Below are 21,937 nucleotides of genomic sequence, written 5' to 3'. Positions count from 1 at the left end.
GACCCTATTAGCAGTCTGCCAATTTAGCAACAATGCAGGTGGCTGATCTCTATAAAATTTTACATTCGTATAATACTCATTTCAGAAGTGGAGTTGTTAACATGTTATTTCACTTGTCAGATCAAGAAGTGATTCATTTGATTTCAAGTTAATCAAATCGTGCACAAAAAACAACCCAGATAATAATCTTCACTTGCAGCTGACAGATTCCTTCTAGCCCTTTGGGATTTATCAAATCACCCAAGACTTTGCTTCTTGTGTTGCTCTCTAGAGATAAATGGTCAAAAGGTAATTCACAGTGAAATCTGGGATCAGCTTACCTTCAGAGGTAAAACACAAGGCAGCTTGGCAAAAAATGTCTGAAACTGGTTGCTGATTGTGGTCCAGAGGCTACTAGGAGAATCCATGGGCAAAGCTTCCATGAAAGTAGCAATGTTTTCCAAACAGCGTATCATAGCACCCCCTGCTGGTAAATTCTTTTTGTTATTTAGACCCTAAAAACAAAAGCATAGGCAATCAACTGCTGAAACAGCATGGGAATTCAGACAGCTATTTGTTGAAGATCAGTTTTAAAATCACATATTCATGTTATATACATGCCTTGAGTGCCTACCATATGAGCCAATCATTGCAATAAGCAAGAGAAATGTAAAGGAAAATAGACACGTTCAGACAAACTCCAAGGAGTTGGGATCTTTTGATTGAGAGGTGAAATGTGAGCAACAAATAAGAAATATCTTCTTAGGAGCTATCATTGATGTAGTTAGGTGCTAAAAGGACAAAATGAATGTTGCTGGCTGGAAAGAATTCTCCAGAACAAAGACTAAAACTTAAAAATTAAGGAGCAGGAGCTTCCCTTCTAGCAATGGCTGAATGACCAGGCCTTGGAGCAGAGGCTTGAACCTGAGTCTTGCGATACAATACTGCTCTGTGAATAAGCACATAGCGGATCTTGGAATCCAAATCTCACCATACAGTAATGCTCTACCCACCATGCATTTTGAAAATTCAGAACAGGATAGTTTTGTGGAGGTGAGTTTTCAATCCTGGGGTTCACCACTTAGTTGGAAGTCTACAAGTTTTAAATGAATAGAAATACACACAAAATCTAAATTTAATTTTCAAGTTAAATGACTTTGGATTTCTCCCGCTGGAGTACTTAATGGAGTGACTCAAATAGGGCATGCAATTTCGGCTGGGGCCCAGGGTGTCATTAAAGCAAACCTACCTCCAAGAGCTGGCTAAGAGCAGCAATAGAGCTCAGCTCATTGAAGTCCATGAGAGACGTGGCTAAGGTCCGCAAAAAAGTCCCATCTGCAAAGTGAACAATCAGCTTTAGTAGAGATCGGGTTTCAGAGACTCAGCAAGTCTGTTGTGTCCAGACCTCAGCGGGGGAATTACCTTTGATGGTGCTCTGGAACAGCTGCGGGAAGATGCCATTTGGGGCCAGTTGATGGAAGATGCAGCGCAGGAACTGCTTGGCCACCCCTGCTGCATTGCCAGGAACCATCATGCTGCGTTCCAGCAGGGAGAGAAGATGCAAGAGACCATGGGCCAAGAGTCTATTTATTTAGAGTTGAAGCATTTACACAACAATCTTATGTAAAACCTGTCATTTCCATCAGTGAAATAAAATAGTCTAGTCAAACCTAATCCCTGTTAACAATTTTTGTTTTTTAGAAAAAGAAAACCATAAGGGCTGGGAGTCTTGGCTCAGTGGTGGAGCGCTTGCCTGGCATGTGTGAGACCCTGGGTTCAATCATCAGCACTGCATATAAATAAGTAAAAGATCCATTGACAACTAAAAATAATATTTAAAAAAAAGAAAGATAAAATCATGAAATTCCAGAGTGATCCCTGGCTTGCTGTAGGCCTCCTAAAGTATGTATGAGGGCTCCCAGGACCAGTGGGGAAAGTGACCTACAAAGGCCTCATGTCTAGAGAATGGCAGAGTTAGGACAAGAACCCTGGATGAGAACTATCAGCAAGATCCTCCCAAGAAAGTGTAATTGGCTAAGCAAGAGCTTTTCTGAGGGAAAATGCAGTGAGGGAGAGGTTCTTCCCGGCTGGGAAACCTGGGGAGTCTTCCTGGGGCATCCAAGCTGGCACCTGTGGAAAGGACAGGACTTTGACAGGTGCATTTCCTCCACCCACTGTTCACTTCTGCATGTCAAAAAGGGGAACCAAGAGATCTTCATGTGGTCCTGTCCCTTAGACCAAGGGACCAGAAGGGAGACTTCCTGGGGTGGTTAGTAAGTTACCAGAAGGAAGAAAAAAGAAATCAAACCACTCAGGTAGGTGAAGGGAGAAAAGTTCTGCTTACCTAATTATAATAGGTATAATTATACCTCATTATGCAAGCCCACCCTGAAATGCTGGTTCAAACTTTTAAGCCAGAAATGTTCTTCAGGAAAAAAAAACAACCCCAAATGTATAATAACTTTAAGAAAATAGAGAAGAGAAGAAGGGAGCCCTTTCCACTTTGTTTTATGGGACTGACATGACCCTAAAGCTAAAATCAGATAAAGTCATTATCAAAAGAAAGAAAGAAATGAAACTAAAAAGGAAACCAAAAAGAAATGGTAAGAGATAAAACAGACCTATACTTCTCATGGACACTGAATCCAACTATAGATTAAAAGAATGACAATATCATGACCAAGTAGGGTTTATCTCAGGAATATAGGTATGGTTTAATAATAAAAAACCAGTCAGTGTAATTAAATAAAAAGGACAAAACCTTTTGATTATTTCAATAGATACAAAAAATACAATTTACCAAAGTTAACACACATTCATGATTTTAAAAACTCAATAAACTGGAAATGGACGAAGATCCTCAATTTGCTGAAGGGCATCTGTGAAAAACCTATAGCTAACATAACTAGCAGTGAGATACTGAATATTTTCCCTGTATGGCAGAAAACAAAGCAAAATGTCCACTCACACATTTCTATTACTGGTGGTTCTAGCCATTGTAGTAAGGTAATAAAAAGAAATAAAATCAAGATCAAAAAGGAATAGTAAAACTATCACTGCTTGCAAATGATATGCTGTTTTTCCATGCAAAATCTAAGGAATCTATGAAGCAACATCTGGAACTAATAAATGAATTTAGCTGGGCTACACTTAATATATAATAAACAATTTATATTTATATACCAGCAACAAATGTTGAAAATAAAATTTTTCATAATTCCACTTACATTAGCATTAAAAAACAAAATTCTTGAGAATAAATTTAACAAAAGATATACACAAAATCTACCTGAAAACTAAAAAAACACTGCTTAGAGAATTTAAAGATCTAATGAAATGGAGATACATTATCATGTTCATGAATTGAATATTTCAATGTCATTTATATAAAATTGATTTATACTTTTAATATAATCCCAGAAAGCTTTTTTGATTAAAAAAATGAGAAGCTTCAAAAATTTATATGGAAATGTAAAGACTCTAGATATCCAAACCAATCTTGAAAAAGATAAGTTAAAGTTGGAGGCCTCATACTGCCTGATTCAAGACTTACTACACAGCTACTATAATCAAGTGTGGGTGTTAGCTTAAGGGTCAACACATAGAACATATACAAAACACATATAACAGACCTGCCCTTATATGGTATTTTGAGTTTAACAGACATTGTAGGGATCCATTGAGTTTTTTCCATTTTTAATGATGCTGAAATAACTATATCCACCCTGGATAAAAAAGAATACCCTAGCCCTAATTCACACAATACATAAAAATTAATTTGAGATGGATCATATAAATGCTAAACATAAACACTAAAATCATAAAGTTTTAGAAGGAAACATTGGGGAATATCTGCATGACTTGGAAGGAGACAATATGTTCTTAGATAAATAACAGGAAGCAACAATTATAATTTTTAAAAAAGTTTTAATAAATTAGAATTCATCTGGATTAAATATTCCTCAGCAAATAATACCATTAAGAAAAGGAATAGATAAGTCCAAGACTGGGTGAAGATGTTCTTCAAATATTTAATAAAGGACTGATATTCAGGATATGTAAAGAATTCCTACAACTCTGGATAAAGACAACAATTCAATTAAAAAGATGCAAATGATTTGAGCAGACATTTCACAAAAGAATATACCAAAGGATGGAATTTAAAACTACAATGAGATACCCACTAAACACCCACCTGAGTGAGTGGTTAAAATTTTAAGTCAACAACACTAAATATGGCAAAGATGTGGAACAATCCCAAGTCTCATACATTGATGATGGGAATATAACATGGTTACTATTTTATACATAAGAGAAATGTTACAACAATCTCTATATAAGCATCTTTATGTAAGAGAAGTGCTGGTGATTTCTTATGAAATTAAACATACTCCTATCCTGTGAGACATGAATCCATCCCCAAGAGAAAATGCAAATATTTTTTACAAAAAGGCTTTTATAAGAGTATTCATAGCAGTTCTATTTATAATTGCCCCAAACCAGAAATAACCCAAAGTCCTTCAACAGAAAGTGAATAAACAAACTATAGGACACTATTCAGCTCTGGAAAAGAAACAAACTGCAGATATAAGCAACAACATGGATAAATCTCAAGACACTGTTGAGTAAAACAGACACAAAAGAGCATATGTGGTTTAATTCCATTACATGAAGCCCTATGATAGACAAAACTAATCCATGGTAGAAGAACATCACAATAGTGTCGGCCTCTCTGGAGGTGGACATTGGCTTTAAGCATTTTCACTCCCCATTACTAGTGGGATTATTGTGTTGTAGCTGATGCACACACAGAATGCAGGCAGATCAGGGTGAGAAAGGCAGTTATGCAGGTTTGTGACTTGTCATTTGGGAAGGATACTCAAGAGAAAAATAATACCCAGTCTTTCATATCTTGTGACTAACATAACTTCAGGTGGTTAGCATTTAGTGGGTGATAGCCACTCATGGCGCTGGCTCTCACCTAGGCCCTTCACCTCAGTAAATGGCACATCTCTCCACCAGTTGTTCATACCAAAGCCTGGGCGTCATTCTTGCCTCCTCTCTACCTCTGCACCAAACATCCAATCTATCAGAAAATTCTGTTGGCTCTATGATATTTCCTTTATCTAGAGTACTTCTAAAGTATTTCCTGAATTATCCTTAATGTGACAACTCCTCACCACTTGAGAGCAAGTCGCCATCCTCCTCTACTTGCTCCACTGAAATGGTTTCTAAACTGACTTCCCTGCTTCCACTCACTCCCGTGACTTGTTTTAAATCATATAAGCCAGAGTGATCTTTTATTTTTCTTCTTTTTAATTCTTCCTTTTTAAAATTTTTAATTTTCGCTAAGATACACTGGCACACACCTGAAATCCCAGAGGCTTGGGAGACTGATGCAGGAGGATCATGATTTCAAAGCCAGCCTCAGCCACTTAGTAAGGCCCTAAGCAACTTAGGGAGTCCTTGTCTCAAAATGAAAAATAAAAAGGGCTGGGGATGGGGCTCAGTGGCTAAATGCCTCTGAGTTCAATCCCTGGAATAATAATAATAATAATAATAATAATAATAATAATAATAATAATAATTTCCTTTCTAATAAGAACACTACATAAGACCTATCCTCTTAAATTTTTAAGTGTGCAATACATTATTGTTGAGTCTAGATACAGTGTTGTAGAGCTCCTTAACTGACATTTATGCCTGCTGATTGATTCCCTACTTCCCCTCCCCTGGACCACCAACATCATTCCACTCTGAGTCTAGGAATTTGACCAGAGAGTGATCCTTTCAAAGCACAAGATCAAGTATGTGCTCCAATGGCTCCCTGTTTTATTCAGCAACAGCTCAACTTCTTAAGTAACCTACGGGGCTTTACCTGGCCTGGCTCCCACTACCTGGTCCATCCCATCTGCCATCCTTTCTATGCTCATTTCAGCCACGTTATTAGTTCATCCCCCAAATGCACTAGGCATTGTCCTAACTTAACACATCTGCCCTGGCTGCTCGTTCCATAAAGCACCGCATGGATTGCTCTTACTCTGCTCAGGCTTGGTTTAATTATCTCTTCTGCAGAGAGGTTATCCTTGACCACTGTATCTAAAATGACCATTTCCAGTTCCTCTCTAGCACCTACACTTTAATTGATTTTCACAGCACTTTGCACAAAATGATATTAAACCACATTATCAATTTACTTGTTGATTGATTTCCTTATTCCTCTTCATCTTGAATGTAGGTTCCTTGAGAGCCAGGATTAGGTATGCTTTTCACCATTGTATTCTCAACATCACTAGATAACCCCATAAATACTTGTTGGAAGAATTGATGTAAGTTTCTCTATACTTATTATTCATAGCATGTAGTATGTTTTAAAATTACAAATTTCTGTGAATATTTCATTCATGTTTACCTCCCTAACAGAGCACAAAACCCCACTAAGGGTAGGAATCCAGTTAGTTTTGCCCCTAATTAAAGCCTAAGTATCAAGCACAGGGTAGGCTTAAAAGTATTCTTTTACTAAAACGAGTGAATTAATGAATGATAAACAAAGGCATGAACTCAAATCAAACAACTAGTGCTTTCTGGAATTCTGACTGGAACCAACAATAACCCTTTCTTGGAATAAGATCATGTCTTAGAAACAGGATGAACATGCACAGGAAACAAAAAGAAAGTGAGATCCGGGCCCATTGTAGGATCTTACCTTTCTGCTTGGTTAGAAAAGGTAGTGCTGGATGCCAATCTAGGAAACAAAGTAAACACAGTCACACAAATTTCTTAGCTATTCATGATCAAATGCTGTAGTATTGAGGTGGACCTACTGTGGTTCAGAAACAGGGGGACTTGTGTAACGCCCTTTGACCAGGGACAGAGGGCCCACTCAGAGGTCAGTGTCCCAGCCCCAAAATCTGCCTTCTGCATTAAATCAGATATTTCCATAGAGTGACACATAGTCAAAATCAGTTTGCTGTCACTGGCCACCCTACAAAATGGCTTCCACTGCCAAGTAGGACAATAGAAACCAGGACAATACTTGCCCAACTCATTCCCATGTTAACTCAAATTCATCACAGTCTACAACCTCTGAAACCTGTCTACAAACAAATCACAAATTGTAAAAAACACTATGAGTTAATAAAATAGATAACAGGTATTTGTCAGCTACCTGTTGAATAAAAACAATGAGAAAACTGTTGTATTGAGAACAGAAATATGTTAGGTTAAATAATCGATATATAACATAATTTTGAAAGATATAATTATATGGTTCTGTATAAATGAATATCCCATATGTCATCATATACAGAGAGAATGTACTACATTGGAAGATTTAGGAAAATATATTTTAATCAGTAAAGCATTAAAGAAACAAATATGGAGAGGGTCACAAATCAATTCATTAAGGCTACAGAAGTGACCTGAGCCAAGAACCCATTTGGAGAGGAACAATGGCTCCCAGCTACCACTAACACCAGACAGGATTCCAGGCTGCTTTGGTTGTGGGTCCTCTCATTTTACAGTGAGTCGAAAGACATTTGCAAATAAACTGAATAGTAATTAAGGGTACAGGAAATGTGTATGTCAAAAGAATGTACCTGAAAAAGGGGACAGGTAAAATTCAAGAGGCATCCAGGTAGAGAGCAAAATATAAACAAAATCTCATAGAGAAGTTCAACTAACAAATGAAAGGATTAGCTGAGTTTACAGAGTCTTAGAAAACTCTGGGAATGGTGCCTGTGCTCCTGACTGGCAGGGAGTAAAGGAAATGGTTGTAAATCCACATTGCCTCCTCCATTCTTTGCAGTGGAACTGAGGCATATAATAAGGAAGCCCCTAATTAGGAAGTGGATGAATCTGTTCTCTGGGAAGCTTTGGCCATGAGGCTTAGGTTTCTAGAATCCTGACAGTTTGCATGAAATATTTTCCCTATTCCCCCTTAGTCTTCCAAAGAACAGAGATTAAAATATATATATATATATATATATGAAAATATGCAAAAATGTGTCTGATACTGTTTTTTCTCGCTTTTCTTCAAAGCTTATATGTTTCCATCCTACTAATTGGCAATGCTTGAACATGGGTTATCCCAATTTATGTTAAAACAACAAAAACAATCCCCTCAATAACTTAGATCAACTGTTTCAAGAACATAATAACAGATCAAAACAATAATTCCATCTCCTCTGAAACTAAAAAGTATTGATAGTAGGAATTGTGACCACACATTAATAACAACCCTCAATTCCATTAGTATTGCTGAAAGCTGATATAATGTTTATTCCACAATTATTAAGATCAGCCAAAATGAAGGGTTAAATGACATAGTTCATGTTTTTTCTTCTCCATATCCCCATGCTTATCACTTCCTCTGCATTCGGCCACTCTGAAGGTGAAGGTGGAATGGTTACACTTCACTTTATACTGTCTCTGCACATATGACTCTAAAGATGCTACAAAAAAATCTGCAGAGAGGGAGATACTTTGGGGGTCAAGTTTTTAATGTTTTTCTTGTTTACATTGAAATCAGTATTTCTTTTTTTTTTTAAAGAGAGAGTGAAAGAGGAGAGAGAGAGAGAGAGAGAGAGAGAGAGAGAGAATTTTTTTTAATATTTATTATTTTTTAGTTCTCGGCGGACACAACATCTTTGTTGGTATGTGGTGCTGAGGACCGAACCCGGGCCGCACGCATGCCAGGCGAGCGCGCTACCGCTTGAGCCACATCCCCAGCCCAGTATTTCTTCATTTAAAAAAAAAAGGTTTAATTTCAGCTCCATTAAGATTCATGCTCTTTCCTTCTCTTAAATGCCAGGAATTTTCAGAATTCAGTTCTTGTCCTACCCCAGTGAAATCTTTTCCATCTATAGCACTTACACTCATATTATTCACCATAGCACTTAATCTATGCCCCACCTGTACCCCAGTGGCCATTCAACATAGCACTTAATCGATGCCCTGTCTATATAGCCACTCAATGATTCTGCACAGAACTGTTCCTTCTAACAACTCAGCCATGAATCACTTGAAGGCAGGAGCTAGGCCTTAGTGCCTTTAATCCAAAGCACCTACCACTATGCTAGCACAGCTTGGAAACTTAATTTTACTCAGTCCTCCACTATATGTTATGTTTGTTACTGAATTAGAACTTTATGCATATCCATGAAATACATCATCCATCTCCTATTGTCTTTCTACTAAAGGGAATTTTCTTTATATGAACACTCAAAATAGCTAAGCTTATTTTTCCCTCAGGCTGAAGGTCCTGTTTGCAAAAATGTGTTTATCTTTCCTTTATCTGAGTCAGAAATGTGAAGCTGCTACACTTATTTACTTGTATTTATCCCCTCACATAATTAGGCCAAGTTGCATAGTTAAGTGAGGGTCCCTTGAGATTACAAAATACCTAGAGAATTCATCTCAAAATAAAAAGAGAGATAATAATAGTAATAATAATATTAGCTAATGAGGTGTTTAATATGAACTGATAGTTCTGAGCACTGTTACATATGTTAGCTCATATAGTAAATACAAACAACAAACAGTACAAGAACAGCTTCTTCTAGCTTCACTCTGATGTTGTAACTCATGAATCTACACAGCTGGGGAATTCAATACAAAATAAGTTCATTCAATTTTTAAAACTAGTCTGAATCGGGCTGAAGTTTCGGCTCAGCGGTGGAGCGTTTGCCTCACATATGCAAGGTGCTGGGTCCAATCCTCAGCATCACATAAAAATAAATGAACAAAATAAAGGTATAGTGTCCATCTACAACTAAAAAAAAATTTAAAAAAAAACTAGTTTGAATTGATTCCACAGATATCTACAAGGTAAATGCATGCTTGCCTTTTGAACTGGTGGATTTTATCTCAAGATTTGTCTTGGATAGGCTCCATCCTACCAAACAACTCGAGCTGACCCTTACCTTCCCACAGACTGCATGATGTCCAGCAATAGCGGGGCCGCCAGGTCGGGGCTTAAGTGAATGAATGTGGAGAGGACCACAATGGCCAGCCCGAGGGTTTCTTCATCATATTCTTCAAGAATGGCCCCACAGTCATGGCATCTGCAAGGAAAACAGAGGAATGCCTTCCTGAAAGCCAACCACTGTTTCAAGATACAACATACAACACACAGTCATTTCTCATGAGTCTTGGAAAATCCCCCAAAAGGAGGTCAGTGTCCCCACTGTAACAATAAGCGGGAGACCTAGGGCCACCACCACCACAGACGCAGAAAAAACACACTTGGCAGAGGTGGTGGAAGTCCCTTTAATTACTGAAAATGCTCTTCAAATTCACAAGCATCTGGAAAATGGGAGTTATTGCACCCTGTTGGAATGAGCATCAGCTGAACTATCGGTGTGAAGCTTCTGTGAAAATACGGCTAGAGATTGTCAATGACTACATAGTTTTCTCATTTTGTCAAAATGAAAAATGGCTAGGCACGAATAGAAGCTTTCAAAAAATGTTCTATTTGTGGGTAAGAGATAGGGAACTTGAGTGAAGATAACAGTTTAGAAAGCCTGGGGGTCTCAATTGAGTCCCTTCTCTACCACTTACTTAGATCAATTTTATGAATTTACTGAGCCTAATGTGTGAAAACGCAAACAATGGTACCTGCTCTTAAGTAACTTACAACTTACTGTTTCTCATGCGTTCTAATGTGAGTTCCATTTAATTAAACTCAACCAAGGCAGCTTTATACAGTAGGAGGAAATAGCAAGGGACCCAAACTATGATTGCTGTTGTGATCTTCGATTTGAAACCCTCCTAAATATAGGTAAAAATAAAATAAATAAGTAAATAAAAGTTTTATTACAAAATGGCTTTTATATAGCCTTCATATTTGTAACCAAAAAAGAAGAAAAACAAAGTAAATATGAAGCAACTAGGAAAAATTGGGACTTGGGAGGGGGAGGATGTGAAAGGAAAACATTATACTAGAGGAAGAGCCAAGAAGAGCCCTCCCAGGTAATACAAAGCTCCCCAGGTGGACATCCCAAGGCCACTTCAGCAAGGACTGTCAGATGGTTACTGGATGAGAGCTGAGGAATTAAGACTTGTAGGATTTCAAGTTTGGAGAGACCCCTTTGGACCAGGACCAGGTATGAGTATCCATGTAGCTGGAATTCTTGGTCCTGACCCAAAGGGACCTCTCCAAACTTGAAATCCTGCAAGTATACTCTATCATATTCACTGAGCAAGCATTTATGTGCCAGTCAATATACAACTTAGGGTATAAAATATAGAAGAAATGGTCCTGGTCCCTAAGAAACTCCCAATCTATTACAGAACATGTGTGAGTTATTTAAGAAAACACATATAACATGCGATGTGGTAAGTACCAGGATAGAGATGCACCGGATGCAGAGGAGGCTGGAGAATGGCGTGACTGATGCTGCCTGATGGAATCAGGGAACTTACTTTCACCTGGACCTTCAAGCATGAGCAGTTCACCAAGAAGAGAAAGTACAAAAGGGCACACAGGGAGGGCACAGCAGGGGGGCTCTGGAAAAGGGGAGGGGTTGGGAAAGGGGTCCTGGTGAGGAGTGGGAGGGCCGAACCTTCCCAAGCGGAAGGACCTTATCTAAGAAACCAAGGCAACTGTGCTTGGTCCTAGAAGGGCTTTAGGGCTATTGGAGGCTGACGAGCTGAGAGCTGACACAATCAGTTTAAGAACAGATTCTGCTAGCAGGATGGAAAAAGAATGGAATATCATCCTTATTCCCAATCTAACAATTTGAGGTTTCTTATTGAGGGGTTTTATAGGTGTGAAATTATTACTAGGGATAATAAGTGAGTGACATTATTTAAATTTATTCAAATACAAAAAGAACAAAGCCTAAGCACAAAGAAAAGGTGTTCATAAGACAGCATTCCTAAATCACAAACACATACCAACACTTACAGTTACAGCCTTTTGAAGAACAAATTATGACTTAAAAGCAGAATTTGCTTCCTCTTATACTTTCTCACAACTCTGATGACCAAACTCTAATTCTATGTGCACTCACTTGTCAGTCATCACCGTTGGCTGCTCGTCAGTGAATTCTTCAGGAGCAGGTACAAACATGCTCACTATGCTGGGTGCTGACAGCAGGCTGGACTTCGTGGCACCTGGGTAAGCAGCAAAGAGACAACCAGTGAATAAAGCTCAGCTCCTGGGACCAGGAAAGTCCCCACTCTGCTCTTACAGCCCTCCACAGATCACATTCAAAGGGTTGCAGCCTGGACATCCAGATGCATTGTGGAAAAGCTTCAATGGTATGATGAAGTCACGAACTATTGTGATTTGTCTCTACTTCTATGATGTTAAGAACTGGATGTCTATGTCTCCCTTGCCTCTTGACTTTGAAAATATCTGAAAGCATTCAGATGTACCAACAAGGTACTAAAAAAAAAATGACAAATCAAGAGGGAAATCTATTCCAGAGTACTCTTAAGTCAGTCACCCCCTCATTTGCCAGGCCCCAGTGGAAGCTGTCCATGTTATACATCATTTCTAAAGGCACCATATATATCTATTAAAGTGTTGCTAATGAGGGAAGAAAATAAGATCCCAGGGTATATATGAGGTAGAAATATCACTGCAAATTTTACTTTGGAAATTAATATCATAAGCTCCAAACCAAAAGACCATTTTTCATATTGAAGTATTTATGAGTGAAAATGCAGTGTTTTGAAGATACCATTTAGTGACTCACTTGACTTTGGCCAACAGTACCACCATGTTTAAAACTTTGGGTTTCACTTTCTTCAAAGAAATCTGAGGCAGGGCTCTTAGCAACATGCTCCAGTGATGAGCAAAGTTGGAGAATCAGGAGGGTATTCTCCATTAAGGAAGCCACAAGTGTTGGAGAGGTTTTCCAGAACCATGCAAATGAAGCATCAAAAAAGATCCCAAAGCAACAATTTAGAATAATACCATGTTATACAAAGAATCCCTGAGACTGTGTTCTTCAAACAGGAAAGAAGGCAGAAGAAACCAATGACCGTTAAGAAATCCACTTCTCAAGGAACTTGGTACTGGAAAGAAATTCCATCTCTCCTTAAGCAGAAGAAAAACAATTCAGAGAATTGGTTTCTAAAGGAATCAAAATAAAATGTTTAGAAACCTAACCAAGTAGACAAGTGTTTCAATCTGAGAGGAAAAAAATGGGATAAAAGTGTTCAAAATAATTGAGTTACTTCCATATTATAGGCTACAAAAGGTACTTGAGAAGCGGAAGACCTGTAATCCCACAAGGCAAAGAAAAGTATCCAGAAACGTGTACTTCATGTCACTCCCTAAACTCCCAAGTGGGAATACAGATTTTACTACAATATTCATCAGCTGTCTCTGAGATAATGTTCTTTCCAAAATATACCTCAGAGTATCATTAACAAAGATCTCTGCTTCTAGAAGATGTTTCTTTGAGTGGAAGCAACGTATTACAAGCATAACTATAAATTGATTAGTAATCGAAGAAGCAAGAACTAGGCCAAGATAAAAGAAGACATACTTGATTATTAGACAGCATGGTAAATAGCATGAAGTTGCTTCAAGAAACCAAAACACAGAAAGTTTAAATATAATTCTTCACATTTCTTGAACTCTGAACCATATGCCAAAATGCCTGTGCTAAAAGCAGAAGAATTAAGCCTATAATGGTGACACATAATCCAGACCTACTAAAAACATGAAAAAGTAATTCAACAAACAACTCTGTGTTAAGGCTGTCAGAGGATTATTGTCAATTTCTGTTATATTGTAATCACAAATAAAGTCAAGTAAAAAGAGGGACCCAGTCGTTTTTGTGTTTTCAAAACAGTCATCAGCTAAGGAAGAGGTATTTTTGACAATAGCATTGTGAAGCTGTTGTTCATATGACAATACAGAATATATGATGCAACATTTACAGCAGTCATATAGGAAGGCAGGTAGGTTGTGGTACTGGGAACTAGCCTCACAGGATAACACTAGCTGAATCCATGGATTTCTGAATCCTTCTGCTGATGTGGGAACAAAGAATGATGTACAAGGAGAAGGTGGGAAATGCAAGAACAGAAGCTGGAGACCTTAACTCCCTTTTGCTATAGCTGAGTCACACCACAGCTAAGACTGCAGTGTTGTTCCCAGTTGCTGCCAACACTTCTGCCAACACTGACATTGCTGGCTCCCCTCCTGACTATCCAGAATGCCCTCTGTACAGAACTAGAAGCAGAAACAGAATGTTCTCAGAAACCTGAAGAAGGAGGGGACTCCGCAGCCCAACTTCAAAGCTGGAGATGTTGATAAAAGTCTCTCTGAGAATCTTGGAGACAGGAGAAACCATGAAGTCAACTCTTCTGTTCACCATGAAAGAGAATGACTTTCCATCTTTGTTCCCTTTTCCTCATTGCAATTTTGCTTCTACTGAATCATAAACAAGCACCAGAGATTTGTATGACCCACCTGGCTTCCACTCATAAAGGTGAGAAGAGTCTCACCTGATCTGATCCAGGAGCTGAAGCTGCTACTCGCTGTCAACAAGTGTTGAGGGAGACGAGAGCTACACATTTCCATCCTCCTTAGGAAACCCAGAAGAGTGGCATGGGCTAGAAAAACAGACCTACTTGATGTAAGGGACTAGCTGTGAGATGGAATCACTATTCTTTTTAATTTTTTTTTGTAACCAATGATAGGTTAACTTCCTTTGAATTTAAAAAAGAACAAAGTAAGGATTAATTACCTTTGTAATTAAAATTCACAGATGAATTTTGAAAATAAAGACTCTGATGCTGTTAGCATACATTTATGCTTAGCTGGCTACCATCAACAACATAAAATCAAGTGTATATTTTCAATATACCCCTCCAGCAGCTGAAAAGAAGCTATTCGCCTACGATCACAACATACTAGGGACAAGGTGATACAGAAAACTGACACACGTATTAGGAGGAATACCGAGGGGTCTAGGGCCTAGAAACAACAGAGAATAAGCAAAAGGTGGATATTTTCAAATGTCAAGAAAACTGGTGGATACTAGGCTTTTATTGTGTGGCCCTAAGGGCTAGAAATCCATGATAAGGAAGACCTTTCCTCTGGTCATGATATAAGATGAACTGTCATGCATTCCAGTCCCTGAAGATGTTTTGCAGAGGCTGCATCACTTCATGGAGCTGCTGAAGAAAAGGTTTCAGCACCTGCTCCTGTTGGGTGACTCGGTGATGGACACGTACAGTCTTGCAGCTCTTACAGGCTGAGACTCTGACTCAACCAACCTCTCATTCTCAACGGCTGTCCCTCCAGGTCAGGGTTTAGGCACATTGGCACATTACACTGGCGTTTCCCAGGCTGTATCTGTTCTGTGGATAAATAGAGCATTTCAGTCTTCAGTGTGGTCAGGTGACTACAATTCACAGCACAATGAATATAATCAATAATCTCTTGGGGCCCTTTTTGTGTCAACATTATTGTAGACTATTAACATTTAAAGGATTCAGCCTAGACTTTAGAGTAGGATTATTTGAGGTTTTGCTACAAATTTATCATTCAATTAAATGAAATATACCTGAAAATAGGAGACCACCCAAAACTATCCCAAAAGAGGCCAGATCCCACCATACCTCAAAAAAAGTGCAAATCCTGTATCTCCTGATATGAAATGAAAGATCAATGTCACAGCCATGAAAGAAATGTTTTATGCAAACCAATAAATACATAAGTGATAATTTGATGTAATGGCCAGAAAGTTCATACAGAAAACACATGGACCTGGTAGAAGGAAATTAGAGATGTTTGAGGGATGAAGAACAGAAATGAAGGGTGACAGCAGAAATGGAAGACAGGTACCTCAGGAACATTTGTTCACACGAAAGACAAGACAGAGAAGCAAACCATGTAGATGTGTCCTATGGAGCAGAGGCAGGTGCTCTGTGAGTCAGTGGTGAAAGCTGAGGGGAATCACGTGACCCATGTTTTAGGCTGTCATTCTCTGTACGCCTACATGACTGGATCTGTTCTTGTGAGACCAGCAAGTGACCATGTGGTTTAGAGTGACATGGCACTTAGCACCGTACTACACATTCATGGGCTCTCTTCTGGGCTTAGACGTGGGAAGTACTTTTTACAACACAAATTTTAAAAAAGAAGATTGAGATGAAGCTCTAGTCGCACTTGAAGACAAGAGAACCAACTCGGAGGATGGAAAACAAGCCCAGGAAAACTCAGGTGAAAGAAATTCAGACAGTATGTAAATGGGAAGTATGAAATGAGAAACCAGAGTGACATGAACAAAGTTGAAATCTGGTTAAAAAGTGAAAAATTCAGTTAAATGGGTTATTTAGCATCATATTGGTTTTTAGATTAAAATTCAGATGGAAATTGAGATCAATTGGCCATTTCATAACTTTACTATGTCAATCAAACTAGGTAATTATAGTCAAAATCTAAAATGGTTAGTATAGGCTGAGCCACTAGTTACAAAAAACAATAGCATAGCAAAATAATTTTCAAAGCCCCAAGTCAACCTGGACATCTAATACCTGAGACCTAACCAAATAAAAGTTGGTTCTCATTCCTTACATTGCTTCATCTCAAGAAAGAAACACAGTCCTCTTTGGTCTAGATAGAAAGTATTTATCCCAAACAAATAAACTCTTGAGGCTGGCTATCCAGGGTCTGTCTCCTCACTTCTGCCTGTTTATATTTGGTTTTTCACTGCTTACTACCACCTATTACTAAATGAAGAGAAAACATTAAGCCTTAAGTTGACCTTACAGCCATTCATAGGAATGCAGGCCTGTAATCCCAGCAGCTCAGGAGGCTGAGGCAGGAAGATCTCAAGTTCAAAGGCATCCTCAGCAACTTTAGCAAGGCCCTGAACAACTTGGTGAGACTCTGTCTCAAAATTAAAAATAAAGAGGGCTGGGAATGTGTCTCAGTGGTTAAGCATACCTGGGTTCAATCCACAGTACCAAACCAAAACAATTCAACCTTATAAAGTCCAGGAGAACTGAAATGATTTATTCCATGTGGAATTGGGTGTGGTGTTTAGTTATCTAGAAGAGCTCTCTTGTTTTGAAGAATATTGAGTGCAAATAAGATGGCTTACTCATTTGCCAGATTTTTGAGTTTGTGGACACTGTACTTCCTAATCATAAGAAAGAATATTAAAATAATCTCATGTAACTGCAGCCAGGAAGTACTAACCAAGATGCTAAAAGAGTCCAGGTGCTGGCCTCCAAGCATATCACAATAATAAGCCTTTGTATTTTCATATGCATGCATGCTGCAGAGTGCATTCACATATATAATCCTGTAACTCAAATGACCCATTTAATTTACAAAGGAAAAAAAAAAGAAGGGTGGGCACTTAAATTAGGATTGCAGCATATTGTTGACTGGTGAAGGTAGTACATATACAGAACGTGGGAACCAAGATTAAAAAATGCAGACAGATAATGTGTAAAGTAGACACATCTTGAGGCTAGATCCAGCTCCATCTTAGGAACATGAGGGTGAGCAGCTGCAGCCTAGGGACCTTGTGACTAAAATAGGACTCAGGTTCCCAAACCCAATGGAGATCAGGGAGTCGCTAAGCTAACATTTGTTATTGCTATTATTATTACTATTTCTTTAATTGTTGCTACTTTATAAAAAATATTGATAATCTAGTGAATGTGTGCGTGTTTTAATTTGCATCATGAGATCATAGTTCCATTCCCTCCTCAGACTGATAATCTAAGATCTGGAATCAAGGTCTTAAAGGAAAAAAGAATCAGACCAGCTTAGATGAATAAACATGTTACTCTGGAACACTTGGAAAGTTTGCATAGACTTACTAATTACAGTAGTTTTTAAAAATTATTTGAACCAAATAATGTGAGAGAAAATGTATTCCTTAACAAGGGAGCAAAGTGGACACAGAGAAAGTGGCATTAGCTAATCTGAGAGGTAAAACAAGAAGAAAAGGCTGACCCACCAGTGTCCCAGTTGCTGATGTTATGGGGGGCGCTAGACTGATGTTCCAGCTGTCGCTTCATTAACTGGCTCATTGTGAGAACGCCCAGGGATCCCCTTTTCATCTGCCTATACTGAGCTATATGAAGGAAATTAGGAGATGATTACCAGGGGGCATCAATTTCCAAAGCACACAAAGGCTCTACACAACCATATGAGTCCTAATTGAACCTTCATTGGTAGTCATAATTTTTGGTAAATTATATGCTCCTGTCCAAGGGAAAAACTGAGGCATTCTGCTGTTTGAAGTGTCTTTCTTTACTCAGACAATAACAGTACACTTTAGCAATGATCTACTGCCTATAAATATCCCAGTAACAACAAAATGAACTATGATTATTCTCACTTATTTTTTCCCTTATATACTCTGCTGTATTCCAAAGAGGAATGAAGGCAGACACTACTACTTTGAATTTATAGCTCAACTGTCTTTAATGGAGCTTGCATGTACACAGTTTTAGTCTGCAATGTGTGTCCCATAAAGTCCCTAACTGTAATGTGTGTATGATGTATGTGTGCACATATATATGTTGGAGTGGGAAGACATATACCCACCCCAATTTTTAGAGAAAGAAATTGAAACAAATGGAAACAGTCAGCAACTGAGATAGTCCTAAAACCAGAACATATCAACTCCAAAGTCAATGTTGTTTCCAACCTCTGTAGGAGTTTCTGTTTATTGTTTGAAAAATGTTAATCGAATAATGTTCCACAAATATATTCTAGTACATATTTTTGTTTTAGAAAACAATGATAAAGTTGTTATCATGAAATTAAGAATTGGCAAATATCCCACCAGTGAAATGTCAAGTTACGTGCAACTCCAAACAGGAAAACAGCAGAAAGCACTCTGCCAGCAGACTGTGGAGAGGCAGCCTGCTTCCTTCAACCCTATTCCATGGCACAGTCCCCCCTCAGCCCAACAACCAGCCCAGAGTGAAAGACAGAGCATCACCCATGTGGCCTTTTTTCATGACCTCAAACATTGAATATTTGACAACTTGTGGTTTTTCGTGCTTTTATCAGGATAATTTGAGAAAATGAAGTTATGACTTACATGCCCTAGAAATGGATGGTAGAAACCAAGATGACTGTATGGCCCCTGGAAAATCTTGAATGTTATACATAAGTTTCACAGTCATAGTGCCAAGGCAGCAATTTGGGTTGAGGTGAAATCAATTATAACATTATTTCTAATGTAATTAGCATGGAGTTTGATTTATGGTGGTCATGTTTAGCTACAAAATAATCAGCTGATAAATTGAGCAAGAAGCATGTGATGGGATTTCTTGTGTCTTGGAGTCCATATTAATTGAATTCAGGGAATTGACAAATCAACCTAATATTAAACAAGTCTAACTTTGTTGATTTGTAAAATTCACAATTTTTTTGGACTCACTTTAAAAGTACAGCTTTAAAATTTTTTTAAAAGCAGAAATCTTTCAAAAGAGTTAACGAATTTAAAAATTAGAAGCATCTTGCATACTAAGTCAAATAAGAATTTAAAACCTCTAGTGACTGCAAAATTTCTCCAATTCTCAGTTTGGATTTGTTTTGTGGTGCTGGGGATGGAACTCAGGGCCTCACACAGGCCAGGTGAGTGCTCTCCATTGAGCTCCAACCTCACCTCTGAGTTGCTTTTAAAGGCAGCAGAATTTCTGAGAGTAAAAGCCTTTAATGTCTAAGGCACCTGGCATTATGGCTCCAAGAGCTCACCACCAAGAGTCACAACACACATGCTTTGAATGGCCAGGAGTGGAGATGGAAATTTAATGATATGCTGAGCTACATCCAAAAAGGCTATGTTCAGTCATGACTTTGGGATCATGATACACATGACTTTGTTCAGTCACAATTTTGGTACATTTACTTTACAATACATTTTGTCAGCACTGAAGTCACAGGGACATAAACATCCTTGCTATCTCAAATTATACCTACTTGGTATTCATTATCTTTTTATTAATGATTCATGTAAACTAGGAAAAGAAAACACATTTTCATGACTCTGGTATGTGAACTTAAAAATTGGCCTTTTATCATGTTATCAAACAGGTATTTATGATAAAAGAAGAACAATTATATTGAGAACTAGCTGTTCTCCTTTGCCACCAAACAGGCAAAGTGTCACTTGGAAACTATCTCAGGATTTACATAATCTCTATCATAGTTGACTTGAAATTACTCTAAGGCAATGTTACACTGAAAAGAACCTGAGCTCTAAAATCTAACAGAGTTGCATTAATTCCTTTCTCTATCACTTAGTAGCTGTATGACTTTAGGTAAGTCACTCAACCTCTTTGAACCTCAATTTCTTAATCTACAGAGTAGGGTCAATAATATGCCATGCAGTGCTAATGGAAGGATTGGCTCAGGTAACAATGTGTATGAACCATTCAGCATAGTGCCTGGCACATCTGAAGTGCCAAATAAATGGAAGCTATAATTATTCTTATGACTGTAAACTCCTTGAAAACATGGGGTATCTTATTTATTCACCTTTGATCCTCAGTGCCAAGCACAATGCCTGGCACCCAGCAGACTCTTAGTAAATAATTTCTGAATAAATGCATGAATGAGTGCATGAATGAATGGATGATGAAGATGATGATGTTCGTACTACCAGTCCAGCATTTATGTTAAGATTATTTTCTGGCTTTTCAGGATCATTCTCATTTCAAAAGATGTCCAAAAGAAAAATTAGCTCTTCAGGCAGTGTCCACATGGAACACAAAATTTATTGGCACACGTGACAAATGTTTGCAGAAGTTGCACCTTTGTATCTCTGATTCCTGTTAAGGATTTCCCATGCTAAAGTCTCTTAATTGACCCTGCTAAGTTGGATGGACACCTTGATGAAACCTTACTGGAACTCAACAATAGAAGGCAGTTTCAAAGCACTAGCCTCCTATGGATCTTATAAACATCATGCCATCTTTACTTTCAGTGATCATGATCTGGGATCATGATATATGGCATGTTTATTCTATGATCAGCTAGATAAAATTTTGGAAATGATGAAGATGATTCAAATTAAATAAACATGTTGCATAAAATTCTGCCATGAACATTGATTTCCACATGTCATATAACCAATTCCATGCTTTACGTTTAGGCTCATAATAGATAATTTTTATTTTACTGAATGATAAAATTCAGTCATCATTCTTTAACAGATTAGGATTCTTGGTCAATCAATAATTACATGATTAAGCAAACACAGGAGATAGGGACAAAAGTGAGTTGTGCTACACCTCAGTGTCTCATAAAACATACAACATAGTGCCACCTAGGAGTCTAAAACAATATTTTTTAAAGAGAGAAAACAACCAGATTGCACAATTGGAAATAGTACAGCAGGACCGTGTTCCAAACAATGCACAGGGGAAGGACTCTTACTTGATATTGAGGAATGACTACTTGTTTCTGGCACATCTGCTTCTAATGTAGGGGCAGATGAAGATTCTCGTGGCATTTCTAAGGTTGAAAGTCCTTTAGTGGAGGGATCTACAAAGGAAAAATAATTTGAAACTCAGGACACTGAAGAAAAGCAAGTTCAAGAGCTTTTTCCATATCCTTTTCACTCTTGTCTATTAAACCCACTCAAATCTTAATGTACTTTTTGGCTCTAATAATTACCTGAAGGGAATTGCATCCAAACAAGTTTCAGGGCTCTATAGGAGTTGATTCTACATTACCTTCTGCATCTATTGATGTGTCTCTTAGAAATTCATGATAGCATGACCACAAAGCTACAGCTCAGAATGTTTACCATGCACATCTTCAAATGAGGCACTTACCTTTTGTTATGTTTGGATGTGAGGTGTCCCCCAAAAGCTCACATGTGAGACAGTGCAAGAAGGTTCAGAGAGGAGAAATGATTGAGTTGTAAGAATCTTAACCCAATCAACAATTTAATCCCCTGGTAGGAATTAACTGAGTGGTAATTGAAGTGGTAGGGTGTGGCTGGAGAAG

The 21,937-nt window shown here is 38.2% G+C and overlaps 1 protein-coding gene across 5 annotated transcripts in view; it reads right to left on the bottom strand.

Annotated features, from left to right (window-relative positions):
* The window catches only part of UNC79 (unc-79 homolog, NALCN channel complex subunit), a gene marked incomplete at both ends in the record, with an annotated part of 264,901 nt that overhangs the window by 52,487 nt on the left and 190,477 nt on the right, over window positions 1-21,937 (bottom strand). For 4 of the 5 annotated variants that reach the window (XM_081289012.1, XM_081289013.1, XM_081289015.1 and 1 more), the window contains 9 exons: window positions 321-494; window positions 1,229-1,314; window positions 1,402-1,514; window positions 6,686-6,724; window positions 9,903-10,043; window positions 11,994-12,096; window positions 15,223-15,306; window positions 17,925-18,041; window positions 21,362-21,469. In XM_081289012.1, coding sequence (XP_081145138.1) covers window positions 321-494; window positions 1,229-1,314; window positions 1,402-1,514; window positions 6,686-6,724; window positions 9,903-10,043; window positions 11,994-12,096; window positions 15,223-15,306; window positions 17,925-18,041; window positions 21,362-21,469 — 965 coding nt within the window. The remainder of the gene's footprint in view (window positions 1-320; window positions 495-1,228; window positions 1,315-1,401; window positions 1,515-6,685; window positions 6,725-9,902; window positions 10,044-11,993; window positions 12,097-15,222; window positions 15,307-17,924; window positions 18,042-21,361; window positions 21,470-21,937) is intronic. The other variant, XM_081289016.1, reaches the window with a different exon arrangement.

The sequence above is a fragment of the Spermophilus citellus genome (genome assembly GCF_964194105.1).
Source record: "Spermophilus citellus genome assembly, chromosome: 4".
In the NCBI taxonomy this organism is placed as follows: domain Eukaryota; kingdom Metazoa; phylum Chordata; class Mammalia; order Rodentia; family Sciuridae; genus Spermophilus; species Spermophilus citellus.
This window is presented reverse-complemented; position numbering and strand designations above follow the sequence as displayed.